General features: G+C 56.6%; 1 protein-coding gene and 1 long non-coding RNA gene across 4 annotated transcripts; one reads left to right on the forward strand and one right to left on the reverse strand.

Annotated features, from left to right (window-relative positions):
- Window positions 1-609: 609 nt before the first annotated feature.
- NINJ1 (ninjurin 1) lies at window positions 610-10,544 on the reverse strand. Of its 3 annotated transcripts, XM_081066201.1 has the most exons (5): window positions 3,764-3,774; window positions 3,457-3,580; window positions 2,798-3,023; window positions 2,000-2,157; window positions 610-1,133 (listed from the first exon to the last, which is right to left on the reverse strand). In XM_081066201.1, the coding sequence occupies exons 3-5, from the start codon at window positions 2,949-2,951 to the stop codon at window positions 1,047-1,049; spliced, it is 399 nt and encodes a 132-aa protein (XP_080922327.1). In that variant the 5' UTR covers window positions 2,952-3,023; window positions 3,457-3,580; window positions 3,764-3,774; the 3' UTR covers window positions 610-1,046. The 3 variants fall into 3 exon arrangements, with proteins under 3 accessions (XP_080922327.1, XP_080922326.1, XP_080922325.1); XM_081066200.1 differs by lacking the exons at window positions 3,457-3,580; window positions 3,764-3,774 and adding an exon at window positions 10,389-10,544 and having other exon boundaries at window positions 2,000-2,161; XM_081066199.1 differs by lacking the exons at window positions 3,457-3,580; window positions 3,764-3,774 and adding an exon at window positions 10,389-10,532.
- On the forward strand, window positions 10,136-19,376 carry LOC308504826. Its single transcript, XR_013994420.1, has 3 exons — window positions 10,136-10,153; window positions 11,795-11,870; window positions 19,300-19,376. It is a non-coding gene; the product is annotated as an uncharacterized lncRNA (long non-coding RNA).
- The last annotated feature ends 3,137 nt before the right edge of the window (window positions 19,377-22,513 follow it).

Below are 22,513 nucleotides of genomic sequence, written 5' to 3' on the forward strand. Positions count from 1 at the left end.
AAGGCTGGTTTTCTGACCTGGTTATCATGTGTGGTCAGGTCAGTGAACCCATTTCTGGGAGGTTCACACTTAACTGTTTGGCAGTCAGTGCAGCATGTGTCACTCACTGGAGCCCTAGCCAGATGGGATGGGCAGGGAGCCACGGGCAGGCTTCTAATAAAACAAATGATGAGCTGTGATGAGACTCCCTGACACGCCGTCTTCTGGGCCCAGGCTACCAGGAGCTCTTTGAACCATCCTTCCGTGCTCTAAAGTAAAAAAAGACACTAGGGCATTAGAAACCCAAGACCCTACTATCTGCCGAAAAACCTGACCCAACATGTCAGGACCCAAGGGAGCTGCTCAAGCTCGCGGTTCTGGAGAAGGCACCTGTGGTTCGAACCATGACCCCATGACTGCCCTGAGTAGGAGGGGAGGCCAGTATAGGCTGAGTTCTGGGGGTATAGGGCAGGGCACAGGCCCGGGAGTGGGGGTGAACAACACAGGCTGGGTTCTAGGGGTACAGCGCAGGGCCCAGGCCTGGGTGTGGGGAGGACAGCCTAGACTGGGGTCTGGGGTACAGGGCAGAGCCCAGGCCTGGGGGTAGGGGTGGAGGACAGCACTGGCAGCTACACAGAAGGAACATCAGTTTTATTGATCATTAGGGCTTAGGAAAGTGGGGCCTCAGGCCCCAGGCCCCTGCCCAGTCACTGCTAGTGCAGGACGCCTGCGGGGACCACAGCCACTGTGGAAGGCCAGCGGAGGAGCTGGACATCCAGTCTCCTGGGTCAGGAAGTACAGAGGCCATGGGTCCCCCAGGGCATATGTTTGCTGAGGGGGGCTTCTCCTCGTCCCTCTGGAAACATCCTGAGACTGAGGCTGGCCCTGGCCCCTTGCTGCCCATCCTCGGGCCTTCCACATGTCTGTGTTGACCACGACCCTTCTTAGGGATCTCCAGTTCTGCCTTCTGGGCCTTGCTGTCCCTGCTCTAGGAGGAGCAGCCAAGGATGGAGTAGTCCCCAGGCCGGCCCAAGTGGCCTCCAGTCCAGTCCTAGGGTCTGGCAGTTTCAGGGAATGCCACGCAGGGAGGTGGGCACCAAGGATGAGGCAGCTTCTGAAGTCCTTGTGGCTACGGTTATGCACAATCTGGGCATCTGCAAAGGAGAGGAGAGGCATGAGGGCCACCCAGGCCAGGGGGCCCTGGTCCTGTCCTAGTGACCCTGCCTCAGTGGTGTGTCCAGCGACCAGTCCATGATCACTGAGGCCGCTCCAGATCTGGAAGGGCTCAATTCTGACCGGGGCGGGCCTGTTTCCCCTCCTGGGTCACTGCCAGGATTTAAAGGCCCAGTCCTGGAACGTTCTGATGGCAAACCCGGAGAGCAGGGGCTGACTCATGCCACGGGGCTGATGCGTGGAGAGGGTCAGGGTTGTGTTTGGGGCATACGGTAGGTGATTAATAAATGGTCTGGTACTCATGCCAGGAATGAGGGAGCAAGCTGGCATTCGGAGGGTTCTGGGGGGTTCCCACTGTGCCGTGGGCATCCTGTTCGTGGTGCCCCTTTCCTCTTGGGCTGGTCTAAGGAGTGGGTGCTGGGCTCCAGGTCGCATGGACGTGTGGTGTGCAGCCCTGGCTTGGGTCCCAGACACAGGACACTCGTGCCCCAGGCCTTGGTCATCAAGCTCAGCAGAATGTTGAACCATGCTGACCTTCTGCATCTGCCCTCGTGACCCTCGCAGGTGCCTGTGTCCGCGCACCCAGACTCTGTGCTGGGTCGTGCTGCTGTGTTCAGCACGTTACAATGTCACTGGCCTCCCTTGGCTCCGGCTCCTTAGTGGGACAACCGTGGCCAGTGCTCGGCTTCTGAGCAAGGGCAGGGGCTGAGTGTGGTGAGGGTGTATGTGTCCAGGGGTGCCCTCCGTAGGGGGCCCAGTCATGGGGCTTCTGGTGAGAGGCCCCAAGCCCCCAGGTCTGCTCCTGGGTTAGCAGCCGGGGACACACAGGCCGGCCCTCCCAACTCACCTGAGCCCTACTGCCGGGATGCCATGTCCACCACGGGTTTCTGGACGCCGAAGGCCGTGATAAAGATGTTGACCACAACGATGATGAAGACCAGGCCCGTGGCCAAGTTGTTGAGGAAGTCCAGCTTGGCATGCTTGGCCGGGTTGTTGAGGTCATACCTGACTGTGGGCAAGAGAGCACGGCTGCGTCCCAGGCTGCCTGCACCGGGCCTAGCACTGCGGCTGGCGGTGCTGTAGGACCCACTTGTCTCCCAGAGAAACATGCCGACTTTAACACACGACTGACATGGGTCTGGCCTGGGAAGCTGGCTGCCTGGAAGCCCAGAAGGGGCCTGGTGCCTATGGTCGTAGAATAAGGGAGTGGGGCACCACCCCAAGGCCCAGCCTGAGGTACTCACACATACCCAGCACCCTGTTTTTATGCCCAGGAGAAGGGGCAGCCCTGGAGCCCTGCTGTGCCTGGCCCTGACCCTCACCTCGGGCGCAGGGTTGCTGGGGGGACAGGACCCCCATCTAGTCCTGTAGACCACCATTAGGACTAGAGGGCACATAGCAGGCACCCAATAAATGTCAGCTCTAGTATGTTTATAACATTTTCCTGCATCTTCAGCTTGGGTGGCTGGAAGGACAGCCATGGGGGTCTCTCTGGGGGCCACATCCTGGACTTCATGGCCAGGTGAGGGCCAGCAACCTCCACGCTCAGAGGGTGTCAGGTGGTGAGCATCCCATCCCTGGGAGTATGTAAGGAGAACCAGCTGCCCACGGCCGTCTCACCACCTGGCCCTGCCCAGGCACCTACCCAGGAAGATGAGCAGCACGCCCACACCAATCTGCAGCACAAGGGAAATGGAGATGAGGACCACCAGGGGGACGAAGAAGCCAAAGCCGGGGCCCTGTTCGATGACAGCCTTCAGCTGGGAGGCATTGGCCATCAGCAGCGCGATGTCCAGCATGCTCTCCGCTGCGCTCTTCTTGTTGGCATAATGGTTCACGTTGATGGGCCGGCTCCTGCCCCAGCGGCGCGGCTGCGGGGAGGGGGCAGTCATGAGTCTCCCAGGGAGCAGGGAGCAGGCAGGGGCGCAGGCCTGGCCCACCCCAGACCCCACCCAGGTCTCCTCCGGGACTGGCTTGCAGGTGTGGGCCCAGGTGAGGGCTCAAGAGGGAAGGGCATATTAACAGAACAAGAGGCCCAGAGAAGGCTGTGCAGCTGTGCTGCACCCTCCCTAGGGATGGAGTCCTGGAAATACAACCGCAGCATACACTCTGGTTTCAGACTGGAAACTGCTCACAGCGCCTGCCTACCATGGCGCGGCGTCTGGCAGCCTGCCCCGAGGCCCTTTCCTTAAGGGCCGTGCCTCCCCTGCCCCGCAATCTGGGGGGGGGGGGGGTGGCTGGTGCCAGGGCGGAAGTGACGTGTGTGCAGGACAGGAGCTGGGCCCCGGAGCCCTGCACACTTACCCAGCTGTGAAACAAGACTTCCCTGGACCAGCGACCTTGCCCAGGCCACTTCCCAGATGCAGAGGGCACACAGGTGCTCAAGGGTGCCTCAGCGTGCTATGCTGAAGTCGCGCTTAGCTTCTTCCTTAATTTTTATTAAAACAATTTTAAACCACTTTATTGAAGTATGATTGACACAAGACACTGTACATATGTAATGTAAACAACTTGAAGAGTTTGGAGACAAGCATCCATGTGTGATATCACCCCCTCCAGGCCGTCACATAACCATCCCCTCCAAACATCTCCTCCTGCCCCCTTTATTCACCAGGATTTGTGATGAGAAGACTTGACTGGGGCCATCCTTACAGTGCCAGGCACCGTGGAGCTCCGGCACTGACTCTGCCTTCCTGTTCCTGTTGATAAAACAGGAGTAGAGTTCGGACCCCTCCTCCCTCATCTCTGCCTGAGAACACCCTAGCCTCAGGGCAGGTTCCCTGCCACTCCTGGGTTCCCTCCACAGCCTACGTCAAGGTGACCTCTAACGGCCCCTGGCCAGGCCCCTCCCCAGCCCCCAAGGACAAGTCTGAGCCCCTGGGCCCTGGCCCATTGTCCACTGTGGCCTGAGCCGCCAGGCTGGGCCTGAGGCCTCCCAGGGGACTGGTCAGCAGGCAGGCCTCCTGGGGCCCAGGATATCCTGTTTCTAGACTCATGAAAGATGCAGGGCTGGGAGCCGGGTGCCAGAAGGGCCACAGAGCACCAGGAAAAGTGACATGGTGTTCAGTCCGCCTCCACTTTCTACAGCTGAAAGTTTTACTGGGAAAATACAGATGGACACAGAAGGGCGGGCCTTGTTTTTACGGTGTGTCTTTAGGTTTAAATTTAGTCCAGAATAACAAGCCCAGGAGAAAGGGTGGCTGGGCATGCCGAACACAGGTAACTCTGCTACCTGCCCCACCTTTCCTCAGTGAGTGGCTGTGAAGCAGCAAATCCTCCTGGTTTAAAATGCTAAACCCAAGTGCATACGGGAAGGCCTCCTCCACAGACCCAGGCCCCAGCCCTGCTCTCTGGGGTGCTCCACGCACAGTCAAGCCCCGGGTCTCCCCTATAACTCTCCATGTGGGCTTTCTCTTTGCCTCCCGATGCCAGGTCTGCAGTTGCACCACAATTGGGTGGGCTGTCTCCAGGCCCCTGCACGCCAGGGAATGGCTGCTCCTCCCCAGGGTTTGGAGCAGACTGCCCATTGCCTGAGGGCCTGTGTCCCCCACAGCATAAGGATGTCCTCTAGCTCCACACCCTGTCACATGTGTGCACCACCGGGGATGTGAGGTGGGAGGTGCTGGCCTGAGCTGGTGGTGTGCTCCTATGTTTCATAAACCAAAAGTTCAAAGTGCTGTTACTTGAAGCTACCCCAATGCTCATCCCAGTCTCCAACCCCAGAGAAAAAGCCAGGTGCAGACCTTACAGGGGCTCCCCGCTTCTGGGCCGCATCTGCATACACGAGTGTATACACACACATCTACACACCCCTACATACACACATACATGCACATACCATAAACAAACACACATACACCATGCATAAGCAACACATATATACACATGTGAACACACATATATACATACATAAACATACACATGGGCCTATATACACATGTAACTAGATGTGCACATACACTACACACATATGCACAACACATACACAAGTACACATGCATACACACACACACACACACACACACACACGGGTACACGCCCAGGCTAAATGTGGTGGCCTCTGAGCAGAAGGAAGAATTCCTTTTTATTCTGAGCTCTCCTGAACCATTTCAACATTTTATGCCATTCAGCCACAGACACATTCAAACAGAACGACGCTGTCAGTGGCAGCACTCCAACCACAGGGAGCCTGTGCCCCCGCTGTCCTCTGTCCTGGGTGCCCTCTTCCAGGGAGGCCCTCTGACCTCATACCTGCTTACTGTGGGTAAACTGAAGCCCCTTGTTTAAAGCCAATAGCAAGTGAGGACTGCACTGGGATTTGAACCCAGGCCCCGGAGCTCAGAAGCCTTGGCGGCTGACACTATGGTCTCATCAGGCCCCATGGAGGGGGCTGGGGCCCATGAGGGCAGAGCACTCAGAGGCTTCCTGCCCAGGCCTAGCTGCATGACCTCAGCACAGCCAGCCCTCTCTGGGCCTCAGTCTACCGTGGGTATAACACGGCCAAAGAGCAAGCACTGTGGACCTTCTGGGGGTCTGGACACTGCCTCAGAGCCCTGGCCATGCACCTCTCCTGGTGCAGGGCGCTTCCTGCCCATGTGGCTATCTGCTTCCTGTTCAACCTGTACAGTTATAGTGGGCTGGGGGTGGAGGGGTGTCAAGCCCTGACTCACCATAGCCTGGCCGTGTGGCCTTGACAATGTACTCCCCATCTGCCGGCCTTGGTCTCCCCCTCTGTAATCCCCAGGCTGCACTCTAGGAAGCTCTGCCATCCACTGAGTTCTCCCACTAACCAGGAGAGAAAGTGTGATTCTCCCATTCTACAGAGCTGGAGACTGAGGCTTGGGGGCTGCCAGAGCCACCGTAAGGGAGGGGCAGATCAGCATTCAAACCGAGCCTGTTTGCCCCAAAGTTTAGGGCTGCCCAGGATATGGTGTGACTTCTCGTCCAACTTAGGAAGGGGCCCAGGGCTGATACAGTTCCCCCATGCCTGTCCTCATCGCCCCAGGCCTCCTTGGGGGGGTAAGGGGGTCTCTTAACTCTGGGGGGAACTCTGGGCCCTGGAGGTGACCACTGTACAGGTGAGCCTCAAGGAGGCCACTGTCTTGGAAGCCACCTCCTGCAGGCCTGGAGCCCCGTGGGTCTGGACCCACCACCTGGCCACTCAGCTGCCAGGAGCCACCCTGGGTGGGACTCTCCCCCCGAGACCTCTGCCATGATCTGGGCAGTGCAGGGAACCCTGGTTAATATGTGCCCAGGGCCAACAGGACTTCCCAAACTCTCAACTGTGGCCCCAGGGGCTGGGTGACCTTCCCTAAGCCAGGAGGAGCCTTGTGGGGAGATAGCTGACTCTCTGCAGGGCCACCCACCTTCTGTGGACAGAAGGTTTTGTGGCAGCTCTTCACAAGCAGCTCCCAGGGACCCAGGCCACTGAACCCAGGTCATACTGCTGGGCGTGCTCGGCTCAGGGGGAAGGGAGTTAGAACTGGACTTGAACCCAGGTTTGAGACACCTGGGCGCCCGTTCTGGTCACAGCCTGAGGGGCGCTCTGGCCCACCCCCAGCCTCCTAACCCCTGCTCCCCTGGGAGACCAGGACAGGCCAGGGCTGAGGCCCACTGACCCCCTGTAGGACCTGAGGGGATTGTTCACTGACTCCCTGCAATCCTGCCTGACCCCCACTCTGCCACCGACCCCAAATCCTGAGTACAGTATGGAACAAGGAGCCCACATGGGAACGCCCTGCCTGTTCTTCCACACCCCATGATCACATCTTCAGAGCAAAAGACCAAGGACCCCAACAAATCTATGTGGTTCATTGACCAGCCTACTAGGAGCTGAGTGGGGCTGCCCTCTCGCATCCCTATACCCCGCTGCACTACAGACATTAGGGGTGCCTGCCCTGTGCCAGGCAGTCGGGGGCTCAGAGGCCTGGCGGCCGGTCAGAGCACAGCCAGCTGGGGCAGGGTGGATGGTCCTCACCGCCTAGCCCTCAGGGCTTTGAAAGACTGCCTCCCAAACAAACTGTGCAAGCTAATTAATGAACTCCATCAAACCACTCTGCAACTAGGAAGACAATGGACAAGCCTGGGAAATAGGGCTGTCCGTGCAAGCCTAGCGCACTGGCGGGTCCTGGGTGTCCATCTCCAGGGGCTGGCCCGCCGCAGTCCCTCCTGTGCAGGAACCCGACCTTGGGCTCAGTCAGCACCAGAGGAAGTGTGGGCTCTGGCATACCCCCCTCTGGGGTGGGGTCTGAGAACCAAGTTGGCTCTGGCAGGGCCCGGGTGTCCCTTGTCTGACCCACCAGTGCGTGAGCTGCCATTGTGCCCACCACACAGGCTGTGTGAAGGCACCTGCCTGGGCCACATCAGCCCACACCGTCCCCGAACTGTTGCCACCCAGCCAGCCCAGCTGTCTCCAGCTCCATGCAGGAAGTTTGGTTGGAGGGTGGGGGGAAGAGGGGGGAGAAGAGTTTCCTGTGGCCGCAGGGCCATGGGCTGGGCACACCCACTTCCTGCAGGGTCAGCACTGGTTGTCAGTGACCCTGTGTCCACATCAGAGTCACCTTTTAGAACTTGGCCAGGACCCTGTCAGCCTCGGGATCTGTCAGTAAAGCAGAAACGAAAGAGAAAAGTTTCCCCAGTAGCTGAGGTTGTGCATGGCCCAGATATGGCCCCAGGAGCCTTGCCCCATCCTGTCCTACCACCTCCCTGCTCTGTCGTCAGCTTGCCAGGACCCACATCTGCTGTAGAGTCCAGTAGAGCTGACCCCAAACCAAGCCACTCTGGGCATGACATAGCCGTGGGCCACTTTCACAACGAAATGCATGTTTACCATTCCTCCTGCTGGCAACCAAAAGCAAGTTGACTTAACAAAAACATCAGATCACTCCTGCAGGGCCATGGGCTGACGGGCCTACCTGAGGGCCGTGGGTGCTTGGGCACACAGAGGGGTACATCTGTGGAGCTCCCCGCTGCCCTGGCCCAGCGGTGCGTGTCTGCTCACGGGTTACACACGAACTCCTTCCTGGGCCCGGCCACCCCGGGAGGTGAACCATTCCGCACCATCACAGAAGAGGAAACTGAGGCTGCAGCAGGTCTGCACTTGCCCAAGGTCACACGGTGAGGCCAGGCCTCCCAGTTTGTCCTCCCAGAGGCAGGGGCACGCTAGGGACACAGCAGTCACCTAGCCCACCCACCCTGCCATCTAGGGTTCCCAATCTAGTGGGAATGTGTCTTCAGAACCCGGGGTTTATCCCTCCTTTAGGCAAGACTTTCTTCCTGCCCTCACACAGGTGCCTGAGGCTCAGATTCTGGCAGGGCCGGCTGCAGAAGTACCAGGAGAGGCGCAGGGAGAAGTCCACAAGTGCCACCTGGGGAAGGTGCCTGCTTGGGTGTCACCCACGGTCTCATATGGCAGGCAGAGACATGGTGTGCCTGGCTGGCTGCGGCACTCCACACATAGCTCATTTAGTCCTCAGGTTGACCTCTGAGAGATGCACTGCTACCACCCATTTCACATATGGGAAACTGAGGCATAGAGGGATGTGCCCAAGAACACAATGAAGCAAGTCCTGAGGGAGGGAAGGGAAGGGTGGAATCTGAGGCACCGTGTTGGGTAGACCTGGGCCAAGGTAGGGTGAGCAGAATGGCCTTGAGGCTGGCCACCCCTCCCAAGATCTCCCTGCCTGTGACTGAGGACAGCCAGGCTTTTACTCTCACAGGCCCTCCCAGCAGGGCTGACCTCGCATCACTGAACCTCCTCTCTAACTAGCCCCAATGTGCTCTGTGGCCAGCCTACGGGCCCCTCCCTGTTCCCTCTGCCTGGGATGCCCCCCACACCATGGGGGAACACACCCATACCCCACACATCTTCCAGGGCCCAGCACCAATGCCACATTCCTGCCGTCACCTCCCTCAACACTTTGGCCGGGGGGAGGGGGGCTTCTCTGTCTGTTCTGCTTATGGGGCGTAGTGCCACCACCATTCCTTCCCTCACTCTGGTCCCAGAGACAGTGCAGTGATCCAGAGATGAGGCAAGCAAGGCAGGCGTGGAATAAAGGGCCCAGCCAAGGCTGGGAGGTGACCAGGATACCCTGCTTTTAAACCGACTTCTAACCCATCTCTCGTTTGTTACCTGCCATGCTCTCCCCACTTCACCGAAGGCAGGCAGGGGTCATCTGTTCTTTTCATACCATGGACAAAAGGCCCAGTGAGGTGAAGCAGCCTCCTCAAGCACACACAGCCCACTGCTCCAAAGTGCTCACATGCCAGGGCAGGGCCAAGTGTGGGCTCCTCTCAGTCTTCAGTTTCCTCATCTCTAACCCGCGGACAAACATCCTGTGCCACCCCAGGGCTGTCAGAATTTACTGAAGGGCCAGCAAGGTAGCTGGGTCCTCAGAAACACTGGCCACGGAGAAGGATGGGGAGGGTTACCCTGTAGAGCCATCCAGGCCATCTGGGGCCTCACTTGCCCGACTTGGTTGTACCCCAACATAGGCTGCCACCAGGGCACCTCCAAACCTGGGCATTGTCAGCTGTCTGCCCCAGTCAGGTTCACACCGCTGAGAGGCAGCCGGCCCTGCCCCCATCCCGAGGGTCAGAAACAGAAAGAATGTCCAAAGTCAACCAATCCCGGAGTGCTGTGCCCAGGACTGCTTCACAAACAAGCGCTGGGGAAGTGCTGGGCCCGAAGTGGCACGGACCACCGCTTGGGCCTTGCCGACCAAAGGGCAGGAGAGCACAGCCTTAATGCGGGGATGGGACCATTGCCAGGGCCTGCCCGTGCCCCCCGCCCTGCTCTCCCAGGTCGGCAGAGCAGACTGCACAGGCTGCCAGAGGGCCTGGGGGTGGAGAGCGGAGTCCCCCTCAGGGCTCGCAGCAGATAGTGCGGTCGCCGCGGGCACCGTGGGTGACGTCGCTGTCTGCCCGCTGCTGGCCTGGGGCCCGGAGGCTGGGAGCCTCCCCGCCCACGCCGCGCGCCGCGGGCGGAGGAGAAGCGGCCGCAGTAAGTTAGAGCGCCGCGCGGGAGGGGGCAGGCGGGTCTCCTGCAGGCGTGGGCCGCCTCCGGCCCCCCTGCGCCCCTGTCCACCTGGCGGGACGGCGGGAGCCCAGGGACCACCGCTCGGGCCCCCGACGGCGCGGGGGAGGCGCCGGGCGGCGACCAGCCGAGCCGCAGCGCGGAGTCCGAGCGGGCGGGCGCCGGCGCAGGTCGCACAGCGGCGCGGGGGACGGGAGCTTACTGAGGAGTCCGCGGAGCCGGGGGAGCCCGGACTCACGTCGCCGTTGAGCTCGTAGTTCTCGGGCCCCGAGTCCATGATGCGGCCGCCGGGGCCGCCGCACTCCGGGCCTGAAGGCCTCCCGCGTCTCCGCCGTGGGTCCCAAGCTGCGCCCGCCCCGGCCCCCGCCCCGCCGCGCGCAGCGCCCCGGGCTCCGCCCCCAGCCGGGCGGGCCGGGCCCCGGAGGGCCGGCTCGCGGGACACCGAGGACCCCTCCCTCTCCGGGCCAGGACCCCTCCCTCTCCGGGCCAGGACCCCTCCCTCTCCGGGCCAGGACCCCTCCCTCTCCGGGCCAGGACCCCTCCCTCTCCGGGCGAGGACCCCTCCCTCTCCGGGCCAGGACCCCTCCCTCTCCGGGCCAGGACCCCTCCCTCTCCGGGCCAGGACCCCTCCCTCTCCGGGCCAGGACCCCTCCCTCTCCGGGCCAGGACCCCTCCCTCTCCGGGCCAGGACCCCTCCCTCTCCGGGCCAGGACCCCTCCCTCTCCGGGCCAGGACCCCTCCCTCTCCGGGCCAGGACCCCTCCCTCTCCGGGCCAGGACCCCTCCCTCTCCGGGCCAGGACCCCTCCCTCTCCGGGCCAGGACCCCTCCCTCTCCGGGCCAGGACCCCTCCCTCTCCGGGCCAGGACCCCTCCCTCTCCGGGCCAGGACCCCTCCCTCTCCGGGCCAGGACCCCTCCCTCTCCGGGCCAGGACCCCTCCCTCTCCGGGCCAGGACCCCTCCCTCTCCGGGCCAGGACCCCGCGCGGCGTCCTGGCTACCCAGGCCCCGGCCTCGCGTGGTCGTGGGCGAGGCGCGTTCCCCATTGCGCGCCCGTCGTGGACACTTTGAATTCATAAAATGAAGCCAAGAACTTGGCCACTTCGCAAACTGCCGGGCGCGCCATGAAGGAAGGCCGGTGGGCACTCCTGCCGCGGATGTGTGTGTTGTTGGGTTTCGGGGCGGGGGGGGCACCCCGCACACAGTCACTGCGTCAACGAGTCTGTTTGTGCCCCCTAACACTGGGCCTCCAGACTCTGAGGCTCGGCTTTCCCGCCTGGGAAATGCGGGCGGGAAGGCCTCCCGCGCTCTAGGGATGGGGGAGGGGCCGTGGGGGGGGCAGGGGGAGAATTACTGCGGGTCGGGCGCTGCGGTGCCAGGCGGGAGGCAGGGCCCCGTTGCCCAGGTGGCACCCTGTGCTCTTGTCAGTGGGTCGGGGCTCCTGCAGCCGCTGGCTCAGTTGGCCCTGTTTCCCAGGACTTGTGCTTGTCCCCAGCGTGTGGGGTGGAAGGGGCCGGGCCCTTATCAGGGCTGGTACTCTAAGGCTGGCAGCCACCGTGTTCTCCTGTCCTGACCCGGCCCAGGGCACAGCTGCTTTTGATTCCTCCCCAGTTGGACCTTCGACTTATGCCTTCTCCCACGGTGTCTGCTGATGTCTCCATTGAAGCCCCCCTTCCCCCAGTGTGCGGTAAGAAGAGCCACGGGAGTGGGGGTGGGGGCTTTGATCCTCCCAGCTGCCCAGGGGAGGCGCCATAGTCCCTCTCAGAGCCTGGTCAGGCCAGGCTGCCAGACTCTATGACCCTGAACCACTGCTAGTAGCTGTGTGGGCTCAGGCAGGTGGCTTGACCTCTCTGTGCATCAGCTTCCCCATAAGTGAGAGGGGAATGTGCTGCTCTTAGCACAAGGCCAGGCCGGCATGATCTTTTCCTCTCCCCATAAACTGATGATCAGAGAGGGTAAGCAGCAGTGCCAAGGTCAAGAAGCAGCAAGTTAGGGCCCCTGAGCACCAGCCCAGCTGCTGCTGGAGGCACATTCCTTCACCCTCTATTCATGGAGCACCTGCTGCATGCCAGGCCCTGTTCTAGGCACTGGGGCTGCAACAAGGCAGCCAGAGCGGGGCTTATGGGAGGTGGCGTGGGCACTCCTGCATGGGCCCAGGTGCATTGCTTCTCTTACAGCTCTGGGAAGCAGGCATTCCCCCCTCACCTGACAGGGGTAGAAACTGAGGCACAGCTGGGGAGAGGCCCAAGAGGCATAGCTCAGAACTCCTGAGGAGGTTGTGCAGATGTTTAAGTGATGGACGCTTCCCGCTGCAGTCTGCCCAGCCAGCAGGTGGGCACCTGTGGACGCTGAAACCCAGTGTTGGCCTTGCTGGTGATTGCCCTCCACACTCTAGGCTGGGACCTCCTCGTCTCCCCTTGCCCTGTGCTTCACTCACCCCTGCTACGGAGAAGGAGACAGGGTGTTTTATAAGTGAAACTGAAGGCCTGGAAAATGCAAGTCACCCTGGGGAATTACCAGGAAAGGGATCTTCCACTAAACCCCGATCGTGCTTCCCCCTTACCCACAAGCACAGTCATGTCACCCGTCGTGGGGCCAAACCCCAGCTGGGCGCCTGCCTCTGTATGGCTGATTTTCCCATCTGCTTATGGGGGCTTTTGGATCTGATTCCTCAGCGCTATGCCCATCTGGGGGACCTGGGGTTCAGAGAGTGTGGGAAGCTTGGCCTGACTACAGCCTTGAAGTCCCCCAGCCCACAGCTCAGACTGCTAGACCTTAGTTGTGTGGGGAGTGGGCAGAGCCACCAACGCCCTCAGCACTTTCCCATGGGGTGTTGATTCTGCCCACGCACGCCTGTCCCATGCTGTTGGCACTCTTCACAGCTAAGGAAAGTGAGGCTCATAGAGTTGGTCACTTCCTTGTTCCTGCCTCAGCAGCTGCCGTGAGCAGGGGAACAGCGGTTCCTGGGGGTCTAGGCATAGCAGCCCCTTGTAACACTGGTTACTGTTAATTCTCACAGAACCCACACCTGACAGATGTTGGCACCATTCATGCAAACGCACTCTCTACTCTCCCAGCCATATGGGACTAATTCCCACCCCAGGGACAGACTGCCTCCTGGAGGGGCCAGAAAGAGGGTGACCAGGAGAGAGAGCCCTGAGGGTGGAGAGTGGAGGCCCCAGGTGGGGGGAGTGGGGAAGGGGGCTGGGGGAGGAGAGGGACTGTGGACCTCTGTGTCCCTTCCTCTCCGGCACTGACGGTCTCATTGGGAAAGCTCCGGGCGCCTGGTCTCCCATCCTGAAGACATCTGTCCTGTGGGCCTCAGAACAGCGTTGAGTTGAGGTTCATTATTCCATCCAGAAAGAGGAAGCTAGGAAAGGTCGTGGTGGAACAACTGGGCATTTAGATCTGGGTATGTCACCCTACTCTGTGCTGACTGGAGGGCTGTCAGGCACTCCACCTTCCTGGTGTCAGCTCTGGGCAGGGTCTTATCCTCCAGGCCTGCCAACCCTGACATGTGTCCTCGAGGGACTTCCTGTCTGCTGTGTCACCCTCATTTGCCTAAGTGTCTGTTTCCCAGACTGTTCGCAGGACGAACGGAAAGGGCCAGTGTGCCATGTCCGCCTCATTCCAAATTCTCCTGGAGAAACCTGCATGAATGTCCAAGGCTGCTTTCCAGTTCCCAGACCCTGAACTGAGCGAGGGCTCGTGGGGAAGTGACAACTGGGGAGTGTCCCAGGGGGGAGGTAGCCTGGGGAGGGATGGGGCCAGCCAGCTGTGCTCCAGCAGAAACACCGGGACATGGTGGAGGGGACACGTGTGCAACCAGCACACACATGCAGACACACACACACAGTGTGCACACACAGCATTGTGTTGCGTTCACCTGCCCCTTCTGAGCCTTGTGACTGGGGATGTGCTTCTTGTCTATAAAATGGGGGTGCCATGAAGATAAAGTGGCCCAGCCTATGTGAGAGTGATGGACCCAGCCCCCTCCTCATGCTGCCACTTTGAGTAGGCGGCTTGATCCCACCAGGACCCAGAATTGTAGCATCACTCCTGGTCAGGAGGCACAAGGTCCCCACTGGACCTCCAACCCTCTCCGTGGCCCCAGGAGCTGGGCATAAGCATTACCACAGGGAGAATACCGATGTGGCACCTCAGGCCTGGGCGGATGTGTGTTCAGACAGACCACATTTGTGAAAAGGAGCCTTTGAAAGTAACTGGGTGCCTGTCCCTCTCCATCTCTGAGAGGAGGGCATGGAGCGAGCAGGAGACCAAGGCTGGAAGGTGGTGAGGCCTGCCCCGGGGGCCCCAGGCCGAGTGGTAATGCATAGTCCTAGCCCAGGAGGCCAGCTCTGCAGCTGCAACTCTGCCTCTGCTGGGCTCAGGCAGGCCTGAACACGCTGCCAGCCAGGGAGGGTACCAACATGGGACAACGGGCACTCCCGCTGGGCGCCCACCCTGGGAGGCCGTTACATGGCAGTGGGGTGGGCCCAGGGCTCTGCACTTCTGTCAGGTACTTTCAGCGACCACAGCTCCCACCAGGTGGGTGCACAGAGCAGGAGGTGGGGGAGGGTTTCCGTCCCATTTCCAGAAGGACCAAGGAAAGTCTAGGGACGCAAGGATGAACTGTGCCATCGCCCCCACTTTAAAGACAGGAGGGCAGGCACTGCCAACATCATGCAGGCACGCCCAGGTCGAGCATGGAGATGGGCTAGGTAGTGTGAGGTGGGCACCCATGCAGGTGTGTGCACTACCTCACTTGACATGTCCAAGGCCACACGGCAAGGCACAGCTGGCCCCGAAGGCTCTGAACCCTGGAATCAAAGTGGGTGCCCCCCATGAGGGAGTCGTGGAATTATGCCCATTGCATTCTGGCATGTCACACACAATCAGCAGAGTGGGGGAGACAGCCAGCCGATAGGAGGGACCCCCTGGTACTGCGGAGAGAGACAGTGAGGAGCCCTGATCCATCTGTCTGTCCTGCTGGCTTGTGTATCCATGTCTCCCTGGGGCAGGTGGAGCTGATCCCACATGTCATCTGTGGGCATCTATGCCCAGGTAAGCCCTTGTCCCCACCAGCCAGGGCAAAGGTGGCAGGGACAGTGGTCACCCTCATTATGGGTTCTCCCCTTCTTCCTCAGTCACAGACTCCTAATATTCGCGTAGCAAATGGCCTCCCAAAATAGGAGCTGCGTTTGCCGGCCTTTCCTGCAGCTGGGTGTGCCTGTGTGGCTACATCCTCACGGTGGAAGGGGCTGTGCCAGTCTTCATTATTTCCTCCTTTCTGCTGGCTGGAATATGGATGTAATGGCCAGAGCTCCAGCAGCTATATTGGACCAGGAGGAGAACTTGGGCATGGGAGTCTCCCACAGCAGAGCCCAAGGCAGAGAAGCCTGTTGCCCCAGGGCCTGGAGCACTGAGCCCAGGCCCTCCGTGGGTTGCCCACATCAAAACTTCTTTGTGTGAGTAAGAAAAAAAAAATCTATTTTGAGGATGCTGTAATTTTTTCCCTGATACAGCTGATCTCAATCCTATTTTTTATATGTGTTATATTTCTCATTAATAAATAGATTTTCTTTAAACACAGAAAATACAACAGATTGAAATACTTCCTCATCCCCCTCAATCCTATTTGGAAAAGGTAAATCAGATTATGTCACTGGCCAGTTTAAATCCCTCTAAAGTCTTCTCTGGAAAATCCTTGCTTCTGGAGGCTACATCCTCTGCTCCTTTTGCCCTTCTGTTTGTTCCCTGGACTCTTCCCTTCCCCGGGGCCTTTGCATCCCCCATTTGGAGAGCCTGCCCCCAGGCTTCTATGTGGCAGGCTGCTTCCTGTCAGCTGATCACAGACCACTGTCTGCAGGGCCGGCCCCACTAACCCCTGCCCTGGGTCAGTGTCTGGAAGCACTTGTTTGTGTGCATGTTGACTGCCCCCTCCGCCCTCCCCCCCTCTAGACTTAAAGCCCCGGCACTGCTGATTCTCGGCCCACGCCCTCTGGCTGCCCGGGTCATGCCCTGGCTATGCCTGCTTTATCCAGCCTCCAGGTGTCCCTCGCTCAGCCAGCTGGGCCCAGCCTCTACTCCACAAACCACTAATGACAGGGCTGCCGGCTCTGTTCTTGACCCTGACTAAGGCCATGGAGCCACGGGGTTACAGGTGAGAATGGGAGTGAGCATAGACGTCTGGAGCCATGGTGGGCAAGTGGCCTGTGGTTTGGCCAAGAGCCATCACGGGCAGGTCAGGTCTAGTCTGGGTAGCCCCTTCCTCTCTGAAGGTCGGCTGCTGGCTGTGGCCTGTCCAGGGAGCTGGCTGGCTGGGTTGAGGGCCCAACCCTGGGTGGTGAGGAGGCCCCGTGGGAAGGCCATGGCTCCTTAGTAAACTGGGTCTCAAAGCTTTGCACCTGGTCAGGTGCTCAGCAAACAGTTGCTAAGGCACTGGTGGGGCCTGTGCACACGCAGCCCTCAGAGCCCCCTGCCTGCCTCCCCTGCTCAGGACCAGAACCTCCTCATTCTCCTCCAGGAAGCCCCCAGATGCCCCTGAGGGCATCTTCTCTGTACCCCCAGGTCTCTCCCTGACCCCTCCTTGGACCCCACCTCCCACTGAGGTTCACTGAGGCTCAGGGGCTATCTGCTTTAGCACTCACAGCTCCCAGGATGCTTTCCACCCCTGTTGTCAGGGCCTGTTCACAGGCCGTGAGTTACGACCATGATTCCAAGTGGAGACACTGCCACCCAGATGCCCAGGCTGGGGCTTTCGTGTGCACTGTGGGGTGCTGTGCCCATACTACATTTGGGGAAAATGAGGCTCCGATTTGAACCCAGGTCTCCTGAACCCACTTGCCCTCCCCAGACTGGTGCTGGGAGTCACCTTGAGGTCACGATGAGACCCTCAGGAGCTCTTGGGCACCTGAGGACTTTCCTCCCTTCCCTGGAAACGTGTGGCCCACCTCAGACCCCAGGCAAACACCCCAGGGACTTGTGGTGGGCCGAGGCTTCAGGCCCAGGTGTGGATGCTGTGCGGGGGAGAGGATGGCGGCAGGCCCTCACACCTTCAGGACACTATGCAGCGCCATCCAGAGGGGCGTCCTGTGTCGCTTCTGGCTACACCAGTATCAGAACCGCTGAGGGACAGCTTGCCAGCACCCTCTTTCCTTTCTGCCCAGGTCCCGCTCTGAGCCCTGAGGTGGGGATTTGGGTCAAGTCATGGATTTGACTGAGGGGCCCCACTTCTGAGCACGCGCTGGGGGTGTTCCTTCACACAGCTGCCCTCATGAGTTGCCCCTTAGTGCGAGCACGGGTCTCTGCTGTGGGAAAGTCGAGACTTATCAGTGTGGCACTTTAGAAAGGGCTGTACTGCGAAGGCACCATTTTTAGTTACTTTACTTGCTCAAGTCCCTGAAGGGAAGAGACCTGAAGCCATCATGGCCACTTTCGTGCTGGTGGGGTTCCTGACCACCAGGCCATGTCCTGTCCCCTGTCACATCTCACAGCTGAGGAGCAAACCCAGTCTAGCGGATGGGCAAGCGCTGCCCTCACCCCTGTAAAGTGTGCTGTGGAAAAGCAGGGGCCTGGAGGACCTTGATTGCTGGGAACAATTGCAAGAGGCCAGGTGAGGGAGTGGGGCAGGAACACTTCGTCTGGCCACAGGCTGCAATGCCTGGTTTGTGTTTCTCAGTCTAAAAACATTGGTTTCAACAAGCTCTTCTTCCAAGTTCCCTTGACTCCCACATGGTGGGCCAGCCTCTGGTTTCTTTCCTTGCTTTCAGCCAAGGCTGACCATAAAAGTTTGGGAGCTGAGATATTCCATTTCAATTCCACAGTTGCGACCTCCAGTCTAAGGGAAGGGGTGCCACGGAAAGGACCCTCATGCTGTCAGTCAGGAACTGGTAGGATGCGGTGTGTCCTTGTGGCCGGGCAGGAGTAGGGCCTGGCTGAACCCTGGGGCTCGTCCAGGGGCCACCACTGCTCAGGGGCCAACCCACTTGGCCCCCAGCCATCTATTCAAGGCAAGTCCAGGAGCCAGGCCCTGGGGACACACTGGCCTCTCACGGGGTTGACTGCCTGTGCAGCGTGTGCACGTTGTGTGCACTGCACAGAGGCTGCAGTCTCTGGGACAGCTCCTCAAAATGCCAGTCTCCTGTCCCTGGCTTCAGTGGCGTCCGGCTTGCAGGGTTGGTGCTGGGCTGAGCCCAGGGCAGCGTGCAGCCGGCTCTCATTAAAGGCATCTCACAAGCTGACGGAAACCCATCCAGCACAAAGGGGGCATTTGTCAGCTGGACGGTGTGTCTCCATCTGAACACAGGGAGCACAGAAATAGTTTTTCACAGAGCGCCAGCAGGGCTAGGCTCTCCTTCTCGGGAGGGTGTCAGTTTTCCGGCTCCTTCTCCAAGCTGTGCAACCTGTCCATATTCATGGTGAGTTAGTCACTCTGTCCTGGCAGGGGACTCACTGATCCCTCTCCTGCTGAAACTGTTAGAGAGAGAGGGATAAAGGGAGGAGGGGAAGATAGAGATGGGGGGGACAGCGGAGGGACGGAGGGACGGAGGAGAGGAGGAGCGAGACTGGGGGTGGGAAGAGAGAGAGGGAGAGGGAGGAATTGCAGGGGAGAGGGGGGATGGAAATATCAAAATATGGAAATACAGTCTCTGTTGGGATGTTGTATCTCAACCGTTTCCCATGATGTGAATGATACGAATTATGTCTCACCTGATACCCTGTCAGTAATATGAGAGCAGATGGCCTCCACTCCAGGAAGTGACTTCTGTGTCCCTGAAAATGCCTGTCCTTTCCAGCTTGTATAGCTTTGTCTGTGCTACACCTTCTGTCTATAATGTCCCTCCAAAAATGCAAAATTAAGCAACGATTATGTCCTACTTGACACCTAGTAATAATTTAAATTTTTTAATGTGCTAAAACCAATGATGGTAATTTTTTGGAGAGGTTAAGAAGTAGCTCAGTTGCTACTAGTAATAGAGTTCTAAAATTCAAAGGCTTAACTAATACGGGATTTATTTTTCTCTCACCTGAAAGAAGGCTGGGGATAGGAAATCTAAGACTAAGATGACACCTCCACAATATTATTAAGGATATTTCTTCTCTGCTTTGCGTAGTATGGAACTTCTATTCTCAAAATGGCCTCATGGCCCAACATGGCTGCTGGAGATCCAACCATCACAGCAAGAAGCAGGTATAGGAGGCAAAAAGGGGCTCCTTTCTAGTTTTCTGTCCACTTTTAAGGAGCTTTCCAGATGGCTCACTCAATAAACTCTGCTTACATCTCATTAACTACCCCTGGCTACTGGGTGAACTGGCCAAATTGCCCACTAGGATAAAATCAGAGCTCATTTCCTAAGAAATATGGGGTGGGTGATTTGTGGTGTCTGCCATAGGCACGCACCTGTGGAGAGGTGGTGGAGAGGTGTAGCGGTGGATTTCTTCTGAAAGGCAAACATTTAAATACGTATCAAGAAGGAGTGAAATATTCATTCCCTTCCATATAGTTCCAAGTCTGTGATTTTATCTTTGGGAAACAACTCAAAGGGAGAAAAGAAATGCCCATGCATGAATATATTCATTGTCCTGTGATAACTAAGCATGACAATTTGGAAATAACTTAAATTTCCAACAGGGGAAACACAGGAACATACTATGTTAGATCACATGGCAGGGTATTCGGTTAGTGCTGTAAATGTTATTCACAGAAGACACAGAGGAAGATTACAATGTAACTTCAGAGCAAAGACAGGAATCAAAAGGCAGCACCGTGATTACTGCTAGTTCCCCTAAATCTGTAGGAGGCTGGGAAGAGAGGCAAGTAGCCTTAGGGCAAGAGTTTCTTTTTAAATTTCCCAAAAGCTTGTTTCACTCACACACACACACACACACACACACACACACACTCTTCGTATGAAATAATAAAAACGTTTATATAAATAACAAAATATATGAACAATAACAATTTGTATAATACAATAATATAATAAATAATAAAATAATATATAAACAATAAATTATATCTAATAAATGTAAATAATTATATAATATAATAAATAATGTATAAATAAGATAAAATAAAAATACAATAATATAAAACATTTAGGTATACATTTATGATGTTTATTATAATAAAATATGTTCATTGTAGAAAATCTAGAAAATGAAAATAAGAGAAGAAGAAGAAAATGATTCCGTCATGCAGGAACAACAGCCTCTCCTGGTCTGAGGAGCCCGCAGTCCCAGCCACCAGGACGCCTTGAAGGTGTCTGGGGTGAGGGTGCACGTCTTGTTCTTGGGCCAGCGGGTTGCAGGGACTGGGCCGAGTCTGCTCCACAAGTGTCCCATGCTCCTGGGTCCCCTGCTCCTCAGACACTTTCCTCTCACACTGGGGTCTGGAGCTCCCAAATGTGACCAGAGCATGCACGATGTCTGAAGGTCTGAGCTCAGAACCTGCCACTGAAGCTGCTTTCATGTTCCCTTGAGCAAAGCAAGCCATTGGGCCCAGCCTGTTTGACGTGGGGGGGAGTCTCCTCCACCCACAGTGGGAAGGGGTGGTGTCAACAAGCACTTATCTATGGTTCAGACGACCCCAGATATATAGCATTTCATACCTTTTCTATGCTTTTCTATAGAGACATGTTCTTTACACAACAGAATCATTCTACTTATACTATTTTGTCTCTTAATTATGTGTGAGGAACTCCCCTTTCCATGTCGTAAAAAATCTTCTGCAATATATGAGTGCACACTATTTTATTTTATGGTCATATCACGACTTACTCAACGTGATGGACGTATATGTCTCCCTCCCTTCCTCCCTCCCTTTCTTTTTCTTCTAAAAGCAATACTGCAATGTCCATCATCTCCTGGTCAATCTTTGCATACATCGGTGGTGTTTAAAGAATAAATTTCTACAAGTGGATTGGCCCCCAGCGACACTCACTTTCACACTCACACCCTTGTAAGTCTCCCTCACAGTACATCAGGCTGGTCTGTGTGGTGAAATGCAGCAGAGGTGATGGCATGCCACTTCTGAGGCCAGTTCATACAGCACATTGTGGCTTCTGCCCTTCTCTCCTGGCTCAAATAAACCCCAGCATTTTGGTGGCTAACACAGCTTACTGAGTTGATTTCTCACTTATGCACTTCTGATGTGGGTAGGGGGCTCCCTGCTTGCCACCCAAGTGGCACCCAGAGACCCAGTGTATTTCAATCTAGTATCAGGTCACTTCCTCTCACATTCAGGTGGTGAGAATTGGTCATACCTATGATCATACCCAGACATATGGAGCCAAGATAATAAACTGAGTAAACTGAGTAAAAACCTGAATAAACCGAGTAAACTGAGCATTGTCTCTGCCACAGAAATCACAGAAATCAAAAGAACTATAAATGGCTACTATCTATTTTTTTTTTTAAATAACCACAAAACTAAAGACATACATATTGAAACCATGATGCACAATTATTCACTTCCTATGGAATAAACAAAAACCATTTTTTTGTTGTTTAAAACCTGAGAGTATCCAAACTTCCACAGTTGCTACAAGACAAACACTTGCAAATACAGCAACTCTTCTTCACAAAAATTTGACAATGTGTATCAGAAGCCTAAATTACCTATTTCCTCTGACACAAATAATTTTGCTTCTGGGAATTTATCTTAGAAGGCATTCTTTTTTTTTTTTAATTCAAGTTTATTGGGGTGACAATTGTTAGTAAAGTTACAGAGAAGCCCACCATCCAGGGAACCCCTGATTGTGTGAGAAGCCAGAAGAGTGCAGAGAAAATATAAAGCATGAGAGAGAATGAAAGGCTGCATGCTGCAGGAGAGAAAATAAAACATTCCACCAACACCTACTGGAAGGCAAAAGAAATATATGGCACCTATATCTTTTTGAATTATTGCTTTCATTTTCTTCAGAAATACCCACAAGTAGAATTGCTGGGTTGTATGGTAGTTCTATTTTTAATAATTTGAGGAATTTCCATACTGTTTTCCATAGTGTCTACACTAATTTACAATCCCACCAACAGTACACAAGGGTTATCTTTTTACCCACATCCTCTCCAATATTTGTTTGTCTTTTTGATAATAGTCATTCTAACAGGTGTGAGTTGATATCTCATTGCAGTTTTGATTGGTATTTTTCTGATGATTAGTGATGCTGGCTGTTGGCCATCTGTATGTCCTCTTTGGAGAAAGGTCTGTTCAAGTCCTCTGCCCATTTTTTAATTGGATTGTTTGTTTTTTTGACGTTGTGTTGTATAATTTCTTAATATATTTTGGATATTAACCCCTTATCAGATACATAATTTGCAATTATC

This window comes from Rhinolophus hipposideros, assembly GCF_964194185.1.
Source record: "Rhinolophus hipposideros genome assembly, chromosome: 11".
In the NCBI taxonomy this organism is placed as follows: domain Eukaryota; kingdom Metazoa; phylum Chordata; class Mammalia; order Chiroptera; family Rhinolophidae; genus Rhinolophus; species Rhinolophus hipposideros.

Bases quoted from the DNA above. Each gene is read 5' to 3' on its own strand.
- NINJ1 (XM_081066199.1), bottom strand. From the start codon at position 10,463: ATGGACTCGGGGCCCGAGAACTACGAGCTCAACGGCGACGTGAGTCCG. The intron at 3,024-10,388 runs GTAAGCTCCCGT...CCCTCCCCGCAG, and splicing joins CCGGCTCCGCGGACTCCTCA to CCGCGCCGCTGGGGCAGGAG. The intron at 2,158-2,797 runs GTAGGTGCCTGG...GCCCACAGTCAG, and splicing joins CGTGCTGCTCATCTTCCTGG to GTATGACCTCAACAACCCGG.